The sequence below is a fragment of the Denticeps clupeoides genome, chromosome 1, assembly GCF_900700375.1.
Source record: "Denticeps clupeoides chromosome 1, fDenClu1.1, whole genome shotgun sequence".
Taxonomy (NCBI): domain Eukaryota; kingdom Metazoa; phylum Chordata; class Actinopteri; order Clupeiformes; family Denticipitidae; genus Denticeps; species Denticeps clupeoides.
Window position 1 is genome coordinate 41,857,747 of NC_041707.1, and position 19,402 is coordinate 41,877,148.

Consider the following 19,402-nt stretch of genomic DNA (forward strand, 5'->3'; position numbering starts at 1 on the left):
GTCTCTTGTTGCTTCTCCAGGACCTTCATACATGATAAGCGCGACCTGTCGGTGAACATCAGCAAGAGGTCCAGGCAGGCATACTTCCACATGCCGAAATTATTGATCCTGTTTTTAAAATAACAGTTCCATATCAATCCCAGGGCTACTTTCAAGGGCCAGGTCGGCTCACAGCCATCGGTCAGCGTGCGGAGCAGGGCCCACAAGCTCGACTCTTACACAATCTAGTACACTACGTAGAGTTCAGTTGGACAGTTTTGGAATTTATTAGCCTACATAAGTAAAAATAAAGTCTGGGGATCCATCTCGTCTGTCATTACTCTGAATTTTTATATAATGTCGGTTTCCAACATACTTTCTTTGGCTTTCAAATGAAAGTAGTAGACTCCTATAATATTAATATCCAAAATATGACAATGCTTTTCCACCAAATACATGAAGTAGTCATTGTGTCTGTGGAAGGTTGCTTCATATGCGGCAATGTAAGGTTTCTTGTGTAAACATACGCGTAGGTCCTCCAGTACATTCAAAGACTCTTTATTTTTTAAAAAGTTAATGAATTGTTATTCTAAGTTCATTTTTTATTCTTTAGAAAATGATTGTTTATTGTTTTTAAATAGGTGAGCGTGAGGCCCGATGGCTCCGCCCACATGTCTCCACCGCGGCCTGGAAGATCGTGAAGATATGGGACCTCTTCATCATCATTACAGTGAGCTGATAATGACGTCCAGTAGGGACAGAGGAGGGGGCAGCTGAGCAGGACGTCCTGGAATCTTCTTTAGGACTGAAACCAATCAATCTCAGATCAAACCTGAAGAATCATACGGTAAGAAACTGATTTATTCTGAGATTTTGCAATAGGACTTACTATTAAAGATGATTAAAAATGTGCTTCCTTTCGCTTCCAGGCCGCGGTGAATTCTACATTCATCCGAGTGGAACTCGTCTCTGAACTTCCAGAAAGTTGACACTTCATTTAGGACGGAATTCCCCCGTTGTTTCTTAATGAATCTAAAGCAAACTTCAAGAAGAAATCAGACAAGAATCGGCAAGAATTGGTTCGGCTTCTTCTCAACGACTGAGTGACGATGATGAAGGAAATTAGGGTGGAGACGTCTGCTCCAGGTCTCGCCCTGCTCTGTGTTGGTGAAGTTGTTTCGTTGGTTGGGATTCTGCTTGGTGTGTTGGAGTGGTTGGTGTGTTGGTTTCTGCTTCTGTCCTTTCCTCCCTTTAGTTGACCCCTGGCCTTTAGTTGACCCCTGGCCTTTGGTTGACCCCTGGCCTTTGGTTGGCTTGGTTGTGTGTGTCTGTGCGTTTCCTGGTTGCTCCCTCACGGAACCCTCTGAGACCTTTATCCTCTCCAAAACATGGTCACGTGACTGACTTCCCCGTGACTACTGGATACATGAAGATGCTTTTCAGAGGTCAATCATTGTTGATACCAGGAGACGAAGGTGAACGTGGACCATGGAGCCGGGGGCTAGAAGGGAAGTCCACCGTGTTCATTCAGGCTTTGAAGTGGTACAAGGAGAGAAACAACTCAAAGAACCACACAACATACATAAACGTACACGTGGTAAAGATTATTAAAAATTCTTTTAAAACGCAGACTTTTGCATCGGAAAATGAAAATAACAAAGAGTTAATTAAAGAACAAAAGAACGAATTATGTGCTGATAATGAACACATCGCCTATTTAACGGAAATAGAAATTCTAAAGAACAAGAATGGATTTAGAACAAGAATTTGTTGAGAATGTGAAGAAGAAGGTGTCTCCGGAGCGATTGGAGGAGCTTCGGCGCCGCTTGTGGCCCCGGTGCACCCCCTGGAGCGCCGCCAGCGAAGCAAGATACCGCAAACACGACCGTTACTTCACGTATCTGGTGAACAAGTACCACTGCGTGCTGCAGATTCCCTGGTTGGCGGTCGATTACTTCTAGCTGAGAGGGGCAGGGGGACGGCTGGGAGAGCACGTCATGTAAAGGGTAGAAGAGGTGGACCCCCACACTCTGTATTTACACATGTGGCACGACGCCTGCGAAGACTGGCCAGTCGAACTCTACGCGGTCTATCAGATGATGGAACAGAGGAACATGTGTGCCCTGCTCCAAATGCTGTACGACGGCTGTGACCCCATCTGGCCTCTGAAACTGGTCCTGGGATAGACCTGGCACTTGTATTAATATACCTCTTTTGCCATGTGTGATTATCCCTGCTTGGACCTCTTGCTAATCTTCACTGACCAGTCTCGCTTGTCATGTATGAAGAAGCTGGAGGAGCATGATGTCTCCTGGATACAGGTACTGGGAGAGAACAGGTTCTTGTACTTCACTGGGAAGAGTCCTGGGCCACCGAAGCTCCTCACCATGCAGAAACTCCTTTAGTGCCCCGGCTACAGGGAATTTATCGATTTGAAATATAAGTGCTTCGAAAGAAATGTTTTGCTTGAGAATTTTTTTGGAGAGGAACCTTCTGTCTGAGGAGGCTCTGTACAGAACAATAAACTACATTAGCGCAAGTGTTCACCCACGGGTTTGGGCCCAAGTTCTTCCATACAGAAGACCTCATACAGGTTCCCCCGATCCAAAATGATTCCAAAGCTATTCCATGTTCCTAAAAACGAAGTCCCACCATTAAAACATCCCTCATGTAACTCTGTTCCTCGTTGCTGCTCCTGGCTCCTATACATAGAGTAAATATTTAAATGAGATGAGGCTATTTACTTACTGTACCGGGTAGCTGCCAGCCTGCCACCTAGGTGGAGACTACACTACAAATATATGATAATATGATATGCGCCTCATCCAGACACCATGAGTATATGAGCCCACTCCAAATCAGTTAAATATAACACTTTCAGTGTAAAGTCTGTAAAAGTGACACTAATTAGTGTTAAATGACCGTGACTCCGCCCCTTCCCAGGTAACACGCCCATATGGGTGGTACACAGGTACCAGACAGGTGGTCCATATCAGCCCCATCTTCATATGACCCCCAGAACCCAGACGGGGAGCACACACGTATGCAGTAGAGTTGTATGATCCAGGTCCGAACAGTGAAAACCCTCACCAGGATTTTTAATCAACCTCTCCAGCAGTGTAGTTCTGGTCCAGAAAGAAAAATTCTCCCTCACTGGCTGGTGTGGGTCTTCTTCATGACGGCGGGTGAATCAGGGGCGACTCTTGCTCCCCGTCTGGGTCCAGTTTAATTAATAAATCTTTTTTTAATAAATAAATCAATACATTTTATTAATACAAGCAGAAAGGTGTGTAACTTTTATGGTGTAAATTGATTTAATAAAAAAAAAAAATATTTATCTTTCTGGACCAGAACTACACTGCTGGAAAGGTTGATAAAAAATCCTGGTGAGGGTTTTCACTGTTCGGACCTGGATTATACACCTCTACTGCACACATGTGTCCTTCAAACACACGTTCCTGCAAACTCATTGGGGACATAAGAGGACATCATTGAGATGCGGATTTCTTTACCGTGACGAAAAGTGATCACATGTTCTTCAGCACCCAGAACTCTTCCTTGGGCTTGATGTTCCAGATAATGTACCTGCTCAATGCTCTGCGCTCCGAAACGAGCGACCTTCCTGTTTACATGGTGAACGCCTGTCATCCATTACAGAGAATGACAAGACATTTCAATTACATTTATTTACATCTGTTCATCCGAGAGGTCCTCCTTCCCTCCAACTACTACACACATTTACATTTTACATTTACAGCGTTCACCAGACACCCTTATCCACTCAGGGTTAAGTGTCCTGCTCAGAGACACGATGGTAGTAAGTGGGGTTTGAACCTGGGTCTTCTGGTTCATAGGCGAGTGTGTTACCCGCTAGGCTACCAGCAACCACTTGTTCCACCACCTGAGGAACCGAAGGTTGTTGATCACTAGATATGTAGCACACAGAAAGGCAACGTGAGAAGAAGATAACATCTAAAGATGTTCATGCACGCAGACAGTGTCCAGACCACCTTGATGAACACTGAATCATTTTCAGGCTTTGCTTAAGCGTCACTACCAAACTCCACCCCTGGTTTCACGTGGACATCATGAGAAGTTGCTTGAACTTGAAGCCTCCTGCTCAACATGAAAACTCAACAGAATTTAGAGACCTTGTAAAGGCTACACACTCCCCACCTCCAGACCTCCAGACCTCCTGCTCACTGAGCACTCTTGCGCTGAAGAACATGAGATGGTCCAATAATCACAGATCATTTCTTCATTTTCTGATTGGTCGGTGGCATCAGGTTCTCACCACCAGCATAATCAATCCTTCCGTCTGGCTCAAGCAAATTAACCAGAAGAATTAATGATTCTAATCTAATCTAAACGATTGTGTGACTGTAGTAGTTTTACATGCGATTTGTTGGACTAATAAAACATCAGCCAGAGGTTTTCACATCATCGCATCTCTTTAATACACGATTTAACCATCCAATTACATTTTACAATTTCAACACATGCACTGTGGTGAGATTTCCCTAGATGCCTCCTTCAGATGATCAGTTTCCTTTATAGCAGACCTTTCTGCAGCACCTCCATCTTCTCAGGAAGTCTCGCGTATGATTTGGAGGTTCTACAAATGTTGAGTGACCAATAAGTGGCATTTAGTGCAGTTGTCCCTCCATTAACACTTGTTGTTGAGACACTTGCAGGAGGAACCGCCATGAAGGTGCCGTGGGGACCACTGGTCCATCCATTCATCTTCTAATCCCACTAATCCAAATCAGGGTAGCTGGAGCCTATCTTCGCCCACGTGGCAGGAACGACGCCTGGACAGGACACCAGACCATGAAATCACATCAGTCAACTGCAACTGATCGCAACTCTCAGATTCTTCTTCAGACAAGAAGTGACATCAAATACAGGATCATGTGCGGACAGTAGATGACCCTCAGCACCATGCTAGAAGATACAGTCTTCATTTATCTGCTTGTGTCCTCACTGGTAAGAGATCAGAGGGTGTTTATCTAAGGACGGAAATGTAGTTTCTGGAGATATCCAAGCTTGACCAAACTGACCTTCAGACAACAGAAGACTTATTTCTTGATGGAGAGAACATTTTCAGATGCATCTTGACCCTTCCTGAAGGTACTTCTGGCTGCTGTGAGTATTACATCACCAGCACTGGAATCTGGATCTACTGCTGTGTCTGCTGCTGAAATCGCTCCACCCACAGCCCCAGCCACAGCACCAACCACTGCAGCACCTATCCCCAAAAAAGCGGCTAGTCCTCCACCACCTCCACTTTTCATGACCCCTAAGAGTCCTCCAGCTGCACTCATGACAAATCGACCAGCAGCACACGTCCCCAGAAAGCCACCAACAAGGAACCCTGTTGCTCCGGCGAGGAATTTGTAACTCAGCAACTTCCACTCAACCCTTTGCTTGGCTTCTTCTCTGACTTCATACTCAGACAACCTTCCTGCTGTTTCCATTCTTACCTTCTCCTGGTCCTCCTGTATTTTTCTCTCCACAGCCTGCAGCATCTCGTTGGTGTAGCAGCCTCCTCCGTTCCTTCTCACCATCTCCTCTATGTTGTTCAGCAGCTGCTCCACTTGAACCAAGTTGTTCCTGTAGTCATCATGCGGGAGGTTCCAGTCCTTGTTATCTACAACGTGGCAGCATCCTTCACATTTCTGCACCAGATCATTGAGTTCTTCACTCTCCTCCACAAAGTCCTCAATCTTCTGCCCAGCACTGAGCTGATCTCCATGGGTGAACAGGACCACAGCGTATCTGAAGGCCTCTTCTCCAAATGACTTTGTGAATTGCTGCACGGTCTCTCTCTCATGTTTGGTGTATCTCCCTACCTTGAGTACAATGATGAAGGCGTGGGGTCCAGGAGAACATTCCACTACGCATTTCACGATCTCAGGATAGAGTTTCTCATCAGGACAATGCGTGTCAAAGAATCCTGGAGTATCAACGACCACAACTTTTCTGCCTTTGATGGATCCACGTTCCACGGTGCACTTCCCTGTTTCAGAGTGGGGTGAGGTCCTCACCGAGAACGTGCTTCTCTGGAGTATCGTGTTGGCAGAACTACTTTTACCATCTCCAGTTTTACCAATCAGCACAATCCTCAGTTCCTCTGAGATCCCACAATGCTCCAGTGATGCTTCTAACAAACTCTGTTCTGTATGGACCTTCTGCATCTCTACTAGTTCCTCTACCTGCTGGAGCAGTCGGTTCACCTCAACTTCTTCTCCCACCACCACTGCAAAGCCCTCCTGTACGTAGTACAACCTCAGGTCTTCTGAGAACAGGAACAGTTTTTGCTGCATGATCTCCAGCCTGTCAGTATCCAGTTCATAGTACACTTTGTAGTGGGTCTTCAGTGTCTGAAGCACATCATTCAAATGAGCGTCCCATGCCTGCCGGTCGTGCCGCGTCTGTTGTGATGTCACCACAACCACCTCATCTTCATGACAGATTTGGAAGGAGGTTCTGGCAGGAGAGAGCAGCTGTTTCAGATGTTCTGCAGCCCGTGGACTGTCCTGCAGGTAGTTAAGAAGGTGAGAGTCCAGCTTCAGTGCTTGTGACACCTCATCACCAGCAGATGAAGCCTGGGGAACAACAGAAACTTTCATTTCATCAGATTTGGAATACACATATAACATTTTTATCAGAGAACCCCATAACTCACCGACTGAGCAGCTGTGGGGTCATCACCAGTCACGGAGACGTGGATTTTCTCATCATTGAATAGCAGGATCTCATGTTCTTTAATGTCCAGAACTTTCTCCTGATCTTTTTTTTGGTGGGGTGAGAAAAAGAAGAACTTTAAGTTACAGGGACCCACGCACGACCAGTCACAAGCAGCCACGGGCGGGTAATCCAGGTCCTCAGATGTATTTTGTACCAAGCTTGTAGACACAAGCGGAGGTGGTTAATCCAGGCAATGTGAACTTTATTGATGGAGATTGAGACATTATAATATGTTATAAAAGGTTGATTAAATAATCAACAAGAGATATTTCAGCTTCGCATAGGAAGATCAACCTTAAATTGTACAAAACAAACAACCGATAGACAACTTAACAGTAAAAAAAAAAAAAAAGTTACAAAAAAAGACAAAAAGTGTTTTTCATGACGGTGGGTAAATCAGGGGCGACTGTTGCTGGATTCAGTTTAATTAATAATTCAGGTTAATATTTAAACATTTTGTAAATTGATTTCATTAAATTTGTAAAATTTTAATTTCTTTTCGAAACTTGAACTCTACACTGCTGGAAAGCTCTTAATGGAGCATTTCTGCATTCAAGGTCGGAACAATCATATTTCTATACATTTTATAGAAATATGATCTAAAAAGTGTTAATTAGAACCACTTTTATTTCTCAGTAACATCAGCAGTAAAAAAGGCAATTTAATTTTTGCTGTCAACGTCGATTGTTCTTGATGTATCTATTTTAAGTACATCCTATATTTTTTAAACCTTTTATTCCAATATAATGCAATACGGGATACAACAAAAAAAATAACATTTATGCGACGCCACTGTGTTCAAATTTGAAGTCACGTGTTTCCGCCTACCGTGGAGGTCACGTGTTTCCGCCTACCGTGGAGGTCACGTGTTTCCGCCTACCGTGGAGGTCACGTGTTTCCGCCTACCGTGGAGGTCACGTGTTTCCGCCTACCGTGGAGGTCACGTGTTTCCGCCTACCGTGGAGCAACACTCATCTGCGCAGGCGCAGTGTGGAGCGACAGTGCCGGTTATAAAACTAGTTAGACTTCAGTTGTCTGATGGCAGAAAAGTCCATCATGTTCCGCTGTTCTGTAAATATTTAATTGCTCTCGTCTCACGCCGGGTTGTAATAATTGTCACCTTCTTTTCTCCGGAAGGAGATCTTGTAGACGCGCTCCGCCACCTTCTCCAGGAGTCCACACTCGCCGCCGCCGGACTTCCTTCTGATGGTGAAGAAGTTCTTCACCTTCTCCTGCTCTCCGGCGGTGAGGTCCCTCGCTGTGAAGAACACCGGGTGCTCCATGGCGCGACAAGTCAACGCGGAACCTCGGGGACAACGCCCTCTTCTGTCACGTGACCCCAATTCGAATAATCTCGTTTTTCTTCTGTGCTGTGAAAGGGTGTTTTCAAAGGCCGGAGAGGTTGTCAAAAAAAGGAATCTCTTAAAACCAAAAACAGTTGAGAAATTGTTATTTTTTAATAAAAATGAATAAAAAAATTCCCTGTTCTGTACATCATTGTCCAAGTTACACGACTTGCCCTTTCATATAATACTAGCATTTTGTGAAAATATTCACACATAATACACTCGCAGTATTTTATTATACACGCATGGAATCATTTATGTAGAACATTTATTTGGTCATACATGCTTGTAATTACACACCTGGCCAGTAGGTGGGGTCGTGTGCACATGAAGCTTCGAGAAATGAACCCTTTTCTCAAACCATTTGGCTCAAGTGGTGCGACATGACAGGTGGGTAAATCAGGGTAAATCCTGCTCCTCATGTGGGTTCAAATTAAGGTGGGGCTGATATGTGTGTTGATCATGGCGGTGGGTCAATCAGGGGCGACTCTTGCTCCCCATCTGGTCTCGCTCACATGAAGTGAGAGTTAAAGTCAAGTGAGTGTCATTGTGATGACACTGCAGCACAGTACACGGTGACACAACTACAACATTTATTTCTTATAAAGCTCAAAATCACATACATCTCAATGGGCTTTGACAGGCCCTACAGTGGACACCCCCACACTTGACCCACAGAACAAAATGTGCCTTCTGCATGACAGGCGCCCGGGGAGCAGCGTGTGGGGACCGTACCTCCATCAATGGGACCTCAGTGGCACCTTGGTGGGTCGGGATTCGAACCCGCAACCTTCCGATTACGGGGCCGCTTCCTTAACCGCTAGGTCACCACTGCCACATGGGGCCACCAGTCCAGGCCATATACAACCCATATGGCCCCACATGAACGTGTTGGCTTGGTGGGGACGTCTACATGTATTACTGTGGTCCTCTTTGTGTCCAGAAGAACATCCATGGCTGCGATGGAGATTTTAATAAAATATATTTATCTGATGTTTTAAAAGAACATTGCGGTGGAAATGACTTTTTTTTTGTTGGTTTTTTATTTTAAAAGGTCATGGTATGTTAGAGCTAGCATGGAATAAACACACAAAAAACTCAAAGTAAAATGAACTGTTACAGACACCTAGTCGCTGTTTCTGTGATGGAATGATTATGCAGCCACATTAATAACTTTTTTTTAATCATCTCCTGAACCTCAGAATTTTCTGACCAGTTGTGAAGGTCTCTTCAGCAGCTCGTATTATTACTTCACCAGCGCTTGCATCTGGATCTAAAGCCACGTCGGCTCCCACGAACGCCCCGCCCGCGGCCCCAATCCCAGCCAGGACGCTCATAGCTGGTGAGGCTGGTACGGCCTTCAAGAGGGAGAAGGCCAGAAATGCACCAACCAGGAAGCCCGTGGTTCCAGCCAGAAATTTGTTTCTCACCATCATCCATTCAACTCTTCTCTTAGCTTGTTGTCTGATTTCCAGTTCAGGCAAGCGTCTTTTTTTCCCCTCCATCCTAATCTTCTCCTGCTCCTCCTGTATTTTCCTCTCCACAGCCTGCAGCATCTCGTTGGTGTAGCAGCCTCCTCCGTTCCTTCTTGCCATCTCCTCTATGGTGTTCAGCAGCAGCTCTACCTGCATGCTGCTGTTCCTACATTTGTTATCTACGACGTGGCAGCGTCCTCCACATTTCTGCACCAGCTCATTCAGTTCTTCACTCTCCTCCACAAAGTCCTCAATCTTCTGCCCAGCACTGAGCTGATCTCCATGGGTGAACAGGACCACAGCGTATCTGAAGGCCTCTTCTCCAAATGACTTTGTGAATTGCTGCACGGTCTCTCTCTCATGTTTGGTGTATCTCCCTACCTTGAGTACAATGATGAAGGCGTGGGGTCCAGGAGAACATTCCACTACGCATTTCACGATCTCAGGCTTGAGTTTCTCATCAGGACAATGCGTGTCAAAGAATCCTGGAGTATCAACGACCGCAACTTTTCTGCCTTTGATGGATCCACGTTCCACGGTGCACTTCCCTGTTTCAGAGTGGGGTGAGGTCCTCACCGAGAACGTGCTTCTCTGGAGTATCGTGTTGGCAGAACTACTTTTACCATCTCCAGTTTTACCAATCAGCACAATCCTCAGTTCCTCTGAGATCCCACAATGCTCCAGTGATGCTTCTAACAAACTCTGTTCTGTATGGACCTTCTGCATCTCTACTAGTTCCTCTACCTGCTGGAGCAGTCGGTTCACCTCAACTTCTTCTCCCACCACCACTGCAAAGCCCTCCTGTACGTAGTACAACCTCAGGTCTTCTGAGAACAGGAACAAGTTCTTTTGCATGATCTCCAGCCTGTCAGTATCCAGTTCATAATAAACTCTGTACTGGTTCTTCAGCTTTTTCAACACATCATCCAGCTGGACCTTCTGTGCTTCCTGGTTGTGACACATCGGACCTGATTTGACTATAATTTCCTCTTCATCTGGATGAATCTGGATGGAGATGCCGAGAGGAGATAGCAGGTACTGCAGCTGATGATCTGCTTGTGGACTGTCCTTCAGGTAGTGGAGAAGAAACGGGTCCAGTTTCATCCCTTTTCTTAGCGCCTGAGCAACGTAAAAAAACGTACTTAAAACCTCGTACCGTGGACCACAGTTTTAAAACTGAGTTTACCTGGTGACCGTCACCGTCCTGCAGGCCGCTGGCGGACGTGAAGCATGGAGAGACAGAGAGATGGATCTTCTCCTCGTGGTGGAGGGAGATGGCATGTTCTTTAGCACCCAGAACCCGTTGTTGGGCTTTTGAAAAAACAGAATAAAAAAAAAAGTGAATCATTTCGCTAGGAGTGAACCACATGACCCAGGTTCGAACACCATTGTGTCCCCGAGACACTTGTCTCCAGGGGGGACTGTCCCTGTCTTTGGATAAGGGCGCTTTTGGTAGTTTTTAACACACCGTTCTGCTGCCGTGTGGAATATTTTCCAGGTGAGTCAGTTCACTGGGAGTGGAGTGAGCCACGCCTGCAGGATCCCATGGTGCCACGGCAACGCCAGCGCTGATAATGGAAGGGAACTTGTCTGGCGAGTCACGCCGAACAGTGGCTGGTTTCATTGTGGGCGTGGCCTTGGCTCTCCCGTCACAACAGCGTTTAATGCCTTTGCCGGGATGAGGATTCCCTTGGGAATACGGTACGTGTGCAAATCCACAGATCACCGTCACAATCTGACTTCACGGATCCTTTACTAAAAACGTCTCCAGGTGGAACACCTGGTCAGCAGGTTTGAGAAGTAAAGGTAAAAGGTAAGGTAAAAATCTTTCTCACCTGCTTTTTCCAGAAAACTGATCTTGTAGACGTCACCAGAAACGTTCTCTACATCCCCGCACTCCCCACCACCGGACTTCCTTTTTATCTGAAAGTGCTTCCTGATCCTCTCCTTCTCCCAGTCAGTGAGCTCTTTGGCTCTGAAGAACACATGATGCTCCATGGTCCACCATGAGAAGCCGTCTGATCTTACACTTTCACTTTGGGGCGACTGGCTTCGCCAGGAGCAGGAACAGCCCATGCCAGAGGTGCCTGAAGAGCTGAGAACCACGTTCAATGAAAGAAGAGCAATTCAAAATGTTCAATTCCACTTACATTTACATTTACAGCATTTATCAGACGCCCTTATCCAGAGCGACTTACAGTCAGTAGTTACGGGGACAGTCCCCCCCTGAAGACACTCAGGGTTAAGTGTCCTGCTCAGGGACACGATGGTAGGAAGTGGGATTCGAACCCGAACCCACTTACAGACAAATGGAACGTTGACATGGATGATGATTTACTCAATAAAGGACAATAAAGGCGCGTGAGTTCACGTGAAAGGGGCGGGGTTATGACTGTGAGTGTAATTGATTAGAATTGTTATTCTGGGGGGAATTTTGGTTTTCATGAATATGAGTTCAAACCACGACAACAAGAAACTATAAATAGAACCAATTTACAAAAATAATGATGAGGGAGAATCCAGCAACCATTAATACGTTTCTGTCATGAGTTTCGGGTTGGTCCAGGGTCTCCTGATTGTTATCAGCTGTGTATGATGGTATAAAGCTGCCCCGTTCTGTAATACTTCCTTATCCAGAGCGACTTGCAGTCAGTAGTTACAGGGACAGTCCCCCCCTGGAGACACTCAGGGTTAAGTGTCCTGCTCAGGGACACGATGGTAGTAAGTGGGGTTTGAACCCGGGTCTTCTGGTGTGTTATCCAGTAGGCTACTACCAGCCTAGTGTATTAAACCCTCATTTCGTGACGTCGTGCGTATGCGTTCTTCTTCCTCGTCATGTCCAGCCATCGTGACGGTTACGTAGATGTCCATAAGCTCATTTCTACTGGGAAGACAAGTCACATTGTCACACCTTATTACCAGGATAACCGAGGTATGTGGATAATCCACATTTCTGACGTACGTCAGCTGTGGAGCCCCGCCCGTGCTGTGCTCACATGCCGTACATAAACCTAAAAGCGAAAGTGAAAATGTGCTGGTCCGTTTTGCACAAACCAGCATAAAAAGGAGATTTGCCGTGGACCATGGAGCACAGCGTGTTCTTCAAGGCAGAAGACCTTTCTGACAAAGACAAGGAGAGGATCAAGAACTACTTCAAAATAAAACGCAAGTCTGGAGGCGGGGAGTGTAGCGACGTGGAGAAAGTTGCAGAAAACTGCTACAAGATCTCATTTCTGCAGAAAGAAGGTGAGAGCGCTCGTCTTTTTTAAATAGAAGGATGTGGCAAACGTCACTCTTTCATCCTGCTTTCATCTATGTGTACAGACCAGGAACGGGTTCTGCTGAGAGACCATGAAGTTCTCCTCCAAAACCAAAACTTCCACATCTCGCTATCTCCTCGTGCCACAACGGAGCGTGGCGAACAGGTCAGCTCCGGGTTCTCCTCAGATTTGCAGGTTTTAAAGTCACCTTGTGAATGGATTTGAAGAAGGTATCTGAAGGACCGGCAGAACCAGTTCTGACTGGTCCTGCGTTCATAACAGGAAGTCACTAGCATGCACATGCATATTCTAGATTCTATATTCTATTATACCCCGCATGCATTTATTTGTCTTTCATCAGGCGTTGTCCTCTGATAAAGATGTGGAGCGCATGAAGGAATTTGTCAAGTTCGAGCCCTACCTTCTTCACTATCTGAACGACAGTCCGAAAGCCACAAATGACCTGAAAGTCCAGCTCTCCTGTCTTTGTAGTTCTTTTCAAGTTCTTCCAGAGCAAGAGAAAATTGTAGCATTTCAGGCAGCAGGAGGTCCAGGGTGCTCCTGGCCGACGTTTGAGAAATGGGTGATGCAGGTGGAGCACGTGATTGGTGCCCTGAACCAGAAGTACTGCTGCCATTTTGAAGTGGATCCCGAGAGGCTGAAGATCATGCAGCAAAACCCCACTCTGTTCTCAGAGGACTTGATCCTGTACAATGTAGAGGTGGGCTTTGCCGTGGTGGTGGGACAGCTGGATGAGGTGATGAATCTTCTGGACGCTGTGGATCAAATGGGGCAGAACATGCACGTTCGTAAGGACTGCGATGTCTCAAAATCTCAGTACGCCCTGGTCCAGGAGGATTTTGAGAAGGATGCGAGTTTCGAGTATCCTCATGTCAAGGTCTCTCGGGACAGCACCGAAACTCTGATTCTGGAAGGTCCGGAAAAAGAAGTTCATTTGGCCTCCAAGAAACTTCTGGAGAAGGTGAGCAACATCCGGCGGAAAAAAATCCAACTGCAAGAAACCATCTTAGAGTTCCTGGTAACCAGTGGAAACGTGCACACGTATGAAGTTCGCTTCCAGCAGAGTCTGCGCTGCCCAGTCATGCTGGATATAGGTCCAGATCTGACCCTGTCCAGCACCTCTCCTCAATCCCTGGATGAAGCTGCTGCTGCGTTAGAGAGGGACCTGAAAACCAAGACCGTGATGCTTAATCGAGCTGAGGTGGAATCTCCCGAAATGGACAAGTTGAGGAAAGCCCTAAATGATGCCCTTCAGCAGGCCAACCGTGGAGGAACGAAAGTGGAGATGACCTTCCTAGCTGGAGATGCTAGCTCGCTGGTGAGCTTGGTTGGGTTCTCAAAAGAAGTGGACAGTCTGAACCAACTTTTGCTCGACTACCAGTTTAACCAGGCTGAGATGAGTGATTTTGTTTTGCTGCCGTCTCCGGCCATGGTGGACCATTTCTCCAGAATACTCCAGTTGGTGACCCTGAACTGCAGTGGTCTGAAAGTGGCTGCAGTAAAATGTCCCTCGCCCCGCGTGGAATTTTCCGGCCCTCGTCAGCTGGTGCAGGACTTTCGGATGGCCCTCAACACGGCCATAGGAGGTCTAACATGCACAAAGTGGAAAGTGGAAGGTCCAGGGTCTCCACTGTACTTTCAGCATGAGGGAAAGGATAAAATTGCTCTCCTTGAAAACAACCACAACGTCGTGATTTCACCGGACCTTAACCAGCAGGACCGCTGCTGCAGGCAGACTGGAAGGAGCTCCACAACTCCGACATCATCTAGCCCCATCCCAGCACAGCAGCAGATCCATCAGAATAAACCAGACCTGCAGGTGGTGTTAGGTGGCTTGGAAGATCAGAAGGTACGTGATCATATATTCAGAATTCTCCAGGAAATATCAATGTCTTAACCAATGGGTCATGTTTGCATAGGTGGAGGTCCTGGTGTCTCCAATGCTGAACACCGAATTGCATTCCACCGCAATCGGCAAAGCACTGGCAGCCAAAGGAGGGGATCCGTTCCAACAAAACTTCAAATGCTCCAAAGGCGGCGCAGGGGATCTCCATCCTGGAGACGTTCTTGAGGTGGACGGTACTGTAGCCATGGGGTGTCGAAAGGTCTTCTTCATACAGTGTCTACCCTGGGATCTCCGAGGCAGCGGTGAACAGGTCTGAGATCCATCAGAGGCAGGCCAGAGAGCCGACTGGTTTTGGAGAAAGTCTGAATATGAGGAATAAATAGGTTTTGACAGTAAAGTGAATATTTTTTATGTGTTATATATGTGTTATTGTGGTGTTGTGGCTTCCATTTGCACGCTCAGGCGTTACGCGCCGGACTGGCCCGAGTCCTGGATCTCTGCGTGCACCAGTCGTGGAGCTCCGTGGCCTTTGCTGTCATGGGGCCCGGAATCGCCCTGCGGACCCCCGTCAGGGAGGCGTCTCGCATCCTGGCCGAGGAGATCGGCGCGTTCGGCCACGCGGGGACCACGGGCTCCCTGTCCACCATTCGCGTTGTCGTCCCGCCGAGCTACGGGGACTCTAAAGAGGTGGACGCGTCCCTCGCCTCTGTAGGCCCGTGGTTACAGACAGGCGGGCTTACTGTTGAATTTCTCCAGATTTTTCAGGGCGTGTCCAGTTGCCTGAGCTCGCAGATACTGGACCGTTCTGGTCGAGGAAAGTTGCGTTCAGTATTTTTATATTTATATTACATGTACATGTGTTCTAAACTCCGACTTCTTCATGCTTCTCCCTGCAGCCGTCTTCCGGTCCCTGACCACCGACCTGGACGACGTTGTCCTGCACGTGGGAGGAGTCCAGCTTATTTTGGTGTTTGGAGACATCACCAACGAGACAACCGATGCTGTAGTGAACAGCACGAATTTTACCAACTTTACAACTGGTGGGGTGAAAATGCTCACCAATCAGCGCTGACTCCAGACCAGTATATACATATATGCATATATTTGAATATAAAATGATTTATTTCATATTCTCTACCCCTATAGGCGTATGCAAAGACATCCTGACTGTGGCAGGATCGGAGGTCCAGAAGAACCTCGAATCAGGTGAATTTTCGAACATGTCCTACGTTGTCAGATAATGACATCATTTACTCATTACCGTCGGAGTAGCTCAGAGCGCCACCGTATCAGGATTCCTGAGGACCCGTTGTCCTTTCCGCAGCTCAAGTGACCCGTGGGACCGTCCACATGACACAGTCCGGCTCCTTTCCGTGCCGGGCCATCATGCACGTGTGCGGCGAAAGGGACGCCGGCGTGATACAGGGACTGGCCCGGGACGTGGTGCTGCTCTGCGAGCGCAACCGCTACCAGTCGGTGGCCATTCCCGCCATCTGCGCCGGTCAGTACGGCCTCGGCCGCTCTCGCTAACGAGGACACCGTCGTCCCATACGAACCACCACCCTGCGCCTCTGCAGGTCAGGGCGGAGTAGATCCTCGCGTAGTGGCCAACGCCATTCTGGGCGGGGTGAGAGCAGCCACCTCCGGCCAGACCGTCCGGCACGTCACGACTGTTCGGCTGGTTCTGTTCCAGATCAACGTGTTCCAGCAGTTTAAAGCGGAGGCGCAGTCAACGGTGGGATCAAGTAAGACAGATTTCGTTGGTCTTTAGATGTCCTCCAGGAAAGGTGTCCAAACCGAAGCTAGATAGCAAACCAAAGATCCTGAACTCAAACACTGACATTTAGAAGAACTGGTGTTGGAAACAAATCCATCAATTTCCATTCCTTGGACTTTAAGGCATTACGATGTATTCTAGATAATGGTGATATCAGCCTAAACGTTGTGTTTAGATGGTTTTGGTCAGACCAACCAAGTTCTCTGAGATAACATGCATTTCAAATAGCACCATGATATATATGTCTGCTTCTCTAGCGCCCACTCCACTCAGGCTGAGCAGATCATCGAGCCAGAGGCTCCAGGACCAACCACCGTCCATAACACCAGACCTCAGCTCTCTCCTGCGGCCAGCTTCTTCTGCTGAGGAATCGGTCACCTTCACGCTGATTGGTCTCTCAGCCATCGACGTGTCCCTCGCCTGTGGCGAGCTGCACCAGGCCTACACCACACAGTGCACCACCTACACCATGACCCAGGAGGCCATGAGCAAGCTCCACGAGCCGGAAGTGACCCAGCTGTCCAGCAGGATGCAGGACCTTGGGATACGTATAGAGGAACCATCGCAGAACGGCGATATGGTGGTTAGTGGGCTGAGGAACGGCGTGAACGAAGTCATCCAGCTGGTGCAGGTGGCCCTTGCCAGGGCGGTGAGAGAGTTTGAGCAGCGAGACCTCTATGGAAATGTGGTGTGGTGTCTGCTGGGTGACAGAGGGGACTGGGAGAGGTTCCCCAAGGAAGCCAATCAGACGCTGGAGCAGGGCAGGAGCAGCAGCGAGGTGATGGACGGGCAGGGACGCAGGTGGAATGTGGATCTGAAGAAGATGACCGCAAGCGCAGTGGGCTCAGTTCGCCCGTACAAACTTAAACGATTGGAGAACCTGTCCGGTAAGTCAGAGAGAACAACCTAGCTCCTCAACTGCTAAGATGTAGATGCATCAGCTGCGTGTAGATGACGGTACATCTGGTTTCAGATTTCACGTTACCGCTGTACTGGGACGCGCTGGAACGTGGTGAGAGCCTCCAGCTGATAGCCCTGCTCCAGTCCACTGCTGAGTACGGCAAGATCAAGGGCGACTTCAAGCGGACCGCTAAGGACAAAACGGTGATGAAGGTCTGTTGCTGCTGAAGCTGAAACTCTGAGGACCTCTGCAAGTTCACGCCAGACAACAATAATCGTATTAATATGGCTGCAACATGTGCATATCTTCGCAGATTGAGCGCGTGCAGAACGTCCACCTTCGACGAGCGTATGAAGTTAAGAAGCGGCAGCTAGAGGACAAGAACAGTGACACGGTGGGGGCCGGGGAGAAGACGCTCTACCACGGCACCACAGCACAGGCCTGCCGCTGCATCCAGGAGAATGGTTTCAACCGGAGATTTGCGGGACAGAATGGTAGCGTTGTCCCCGACTCTTTCTGACCCTACTACGTTGTCGAGCTACTGGGCAATACGTTTCAGACCTGATGTTGGACACAGTGATGGCCACAGAGTAGAGACGCAGCAGGAGACCTTGACTTGGGGGGTGGACGTCCATCACAACGGGCCGGTTATAATCGTAATCTAGCGGGTAAAAACGCTCACCTATGAACCAGAGGACCATAAAATCACAGGTTCAAACCCCGAGTGTCTCCAGGGGGACTGTCCCTGTCACTACTGATCCCAACGTCTGGATGGTAGATGGGTGGTAGTAGCCTATGACCCAGAAGACCCAGGTTCAAATCCCACTTACTACCATCGCGTCCGAATGGAGACTAGTAAATCCGATACCATGGTGTTCGGTTGTGAGCTTCCAGACTGGACCTTCAGCAGTAACATCCTTGTCTTTGTGTCCCTTTGTCCAGCTACTCTGTACGGAGAGGGAACGTACTTCGCCGTGAACGCCAGCTACTCTGCCAATCCCACGTACTCCCGGCCCGGGGACGACGGCACCCAACTCATGTTTGTTGCTCGGGTTCTGACTGGCGTTTGCACCGCGGGTCAAAGCGACATGAAGGTTCTGCCTCCCATCTCTTCCCAGCAGCCTCAGCTGACGTTCGACAGCGCCGTGGACAACGAGCAGAACCCCAACATGTACGTGGTCTTCCACGACATCCAGGCCTACCCCGACTACCTGATCTGGTTCAAATGAGCACGGACGTTCTCAGGTCAGCAGATATATCTGTCCAAAAAAAGGCCTCCAATGAAGGGAATGGACAATGGACTTCTTTAGTTCCTTGAAGACGTTTTGCTTCTCGTCCGAGGAGCTTTGTCAGTTCTGACTGGGATATGGTAGCTGTTTGTTGGTCCTCCTCCCTTCCCCCTGAGTAGACAGGGTTGTTGGTCCCTGTAGGGTTGGACTGGTCCCCTTGAGAGTTGGTTTGATGAGATGCAGAAGGGTGTGAAGTGGACTGGAAAGGTTTTGGATTCAGGTGCACCTACATTATACAGAGGCCGGGGCCTCAGGTTTCATCTTTCCAGCACTAAACCTGGTTCGAATTCAAAAGGGGACCAGTCCAACACAGCAAAACGTCTTCAAGACTCATTTTCATATTCAATGTTGAGAAATGCAGTTAGATTCTATGCAGCCGGTTTTGGGTTTATGCCTGTTGTTTCTCTTATGAATAAATGCTCAGTTTTCATTCTCATATGTTGAAGAAATAAAAGTGAAAGTTCGTTTCGGTCCATTGCGTCTTGCTTTGTTTGACTGTTTGAATAAAAACTTTATTGTCAGTTCTGAAATGTACTGTAGAGGTATACAGAGCGGCAGCATTTACAGCACATGAATATATGAATATCATATAAAACATTCTGACAGTTCGGTTTAGATGATGGTGATGGAGATGAAGTTCTGTGGTGCAGCAGTTTACTGCTGGAAAGGTAACAGTCCAGGTTCGTGTAGGAACTCTGATGGAATGTCTGTTCTGGATGCTGTGATGGCATCTGCTGGATGGACGCAGTGAAAATAGT

General features: G+C 47.8%; 2 protein-coding genes across 3 annotated transcripts; one reads left to right on the forward strand and one right to left on the reverse strand.

Annotated features, from left to right (window-relative positions):
* Positions 1-4,411: 4,411 nt before the first annotated feature.
* LOC114788717 (uncharacterized) lies at positions 4,412-11,609 on the reverse strand. The gene is made up of 6 exons (XM_028977596.1): positions 11,386-11,609; positions 10,737-10,861; positions 9,263-10,669; positions 7,850-8,099; positions 6,668-6,771; positions 4,412-6,587 (listed from the first exon to the last, which is right to left on the reverse strand). Exons 1-6 carry the CDS (start codon positions 11,546-11,548, stop codon positions 5,058-5,060), a joined length of 3,579 nt encoding a protein of 1,192 aa, XP_028833429.1. The 5' UTR covers positions 11,549-11,609; the 3' UTR covers positions 4,412-5,057.
* On the forward strand, positions 11,216-19,117 carry LOC114790040 (protein mono-ADP-ribosyltransferase PARP14-like). Of its 2 annotated transcripts, none has more exons than XM_028979671.1 (14): positions 11,216-11,363; positions 12,875-12,975; positions 13,172-14,680; positions 14,751-14,987; positions 15,140-15,364; positions 15,434-15,491; positions 15,574-15,717; positions 15,824-15,883; positions 16,002-16,178; positions 16,255-16,422; positions 16,712-17,341; positions 17,428-17,567; positions 17,669-17,849; positions 18,298-19,117. In XM_028979671.1, the coding sequence occupies exons 3-14, from the start codon at positions 13,202-13,204 to the stop codon at positions 18,582-18,584; spliced, it is 3,786 nt and encodes a 1,261-aa protein (XP_028835504.1). In that variant the 5' UTR covers positions 11,216-11,363; positions 12,875-12,975; positions 13,172-13,201; the 3' UTR covers positions 18,585-19,117. The 2 variants fall into 2 exon arrangements, with proteins under 2 accessions (XP_028835504.1, XP_028835494.1); XM_028979661.1 differs by lacking the exon at positions 11,216-11,363 and adding an exon at positions 12,555-12,796.
* The last annotated feature ends 285 nt before the right edge of the window (positions 19,118-19,402 follow it).

Coding starts and splice junctions, on each gene's coding strand:
- LOC114790040 (XM_028979661.1), top strand. CDS start 12,634: ATGGAGCACAGCGTGTTCTTCAAGGCAGAAGACCTTTCTGACAAAGAC. Junction 16,423..16,711: donor GCAGTCAACGGTGGGATCAA/GTAAGACAGATT, acceptor CTGCTTCTCTAG/CGCCCACTCCACTCAGGCTG. Junction 17,342..17,427: donor ACGATTGGAGAACCTGTCCG/GTAAGTCAGAGA, acceptor ATCTGGTTTCAG/ATTTCACGTTACCGCTGTAC.
- LOC114788717 (XM_028977596.1), bottom strand. CDS start 11,548: ATGGAGCATCATGTGTTCTTCAGAGCCAAAGAGCTCACTGACTGGGAG. Junction 10,862..11,385: donor CAGTTTTCTGGAAAAAGCAG/GTGAGAAAGATT, acceptor TTTTTTCAAAAG/CCCAACAACGGGTTCTGGGT. Junction 6,772..7,849: donor CTCCTTCCGGAGAAAAGAAG/GTGACAATTATT, acceptor ACCAAAAAAAAG/ATCAGGAGAAAGTTCTGGAC.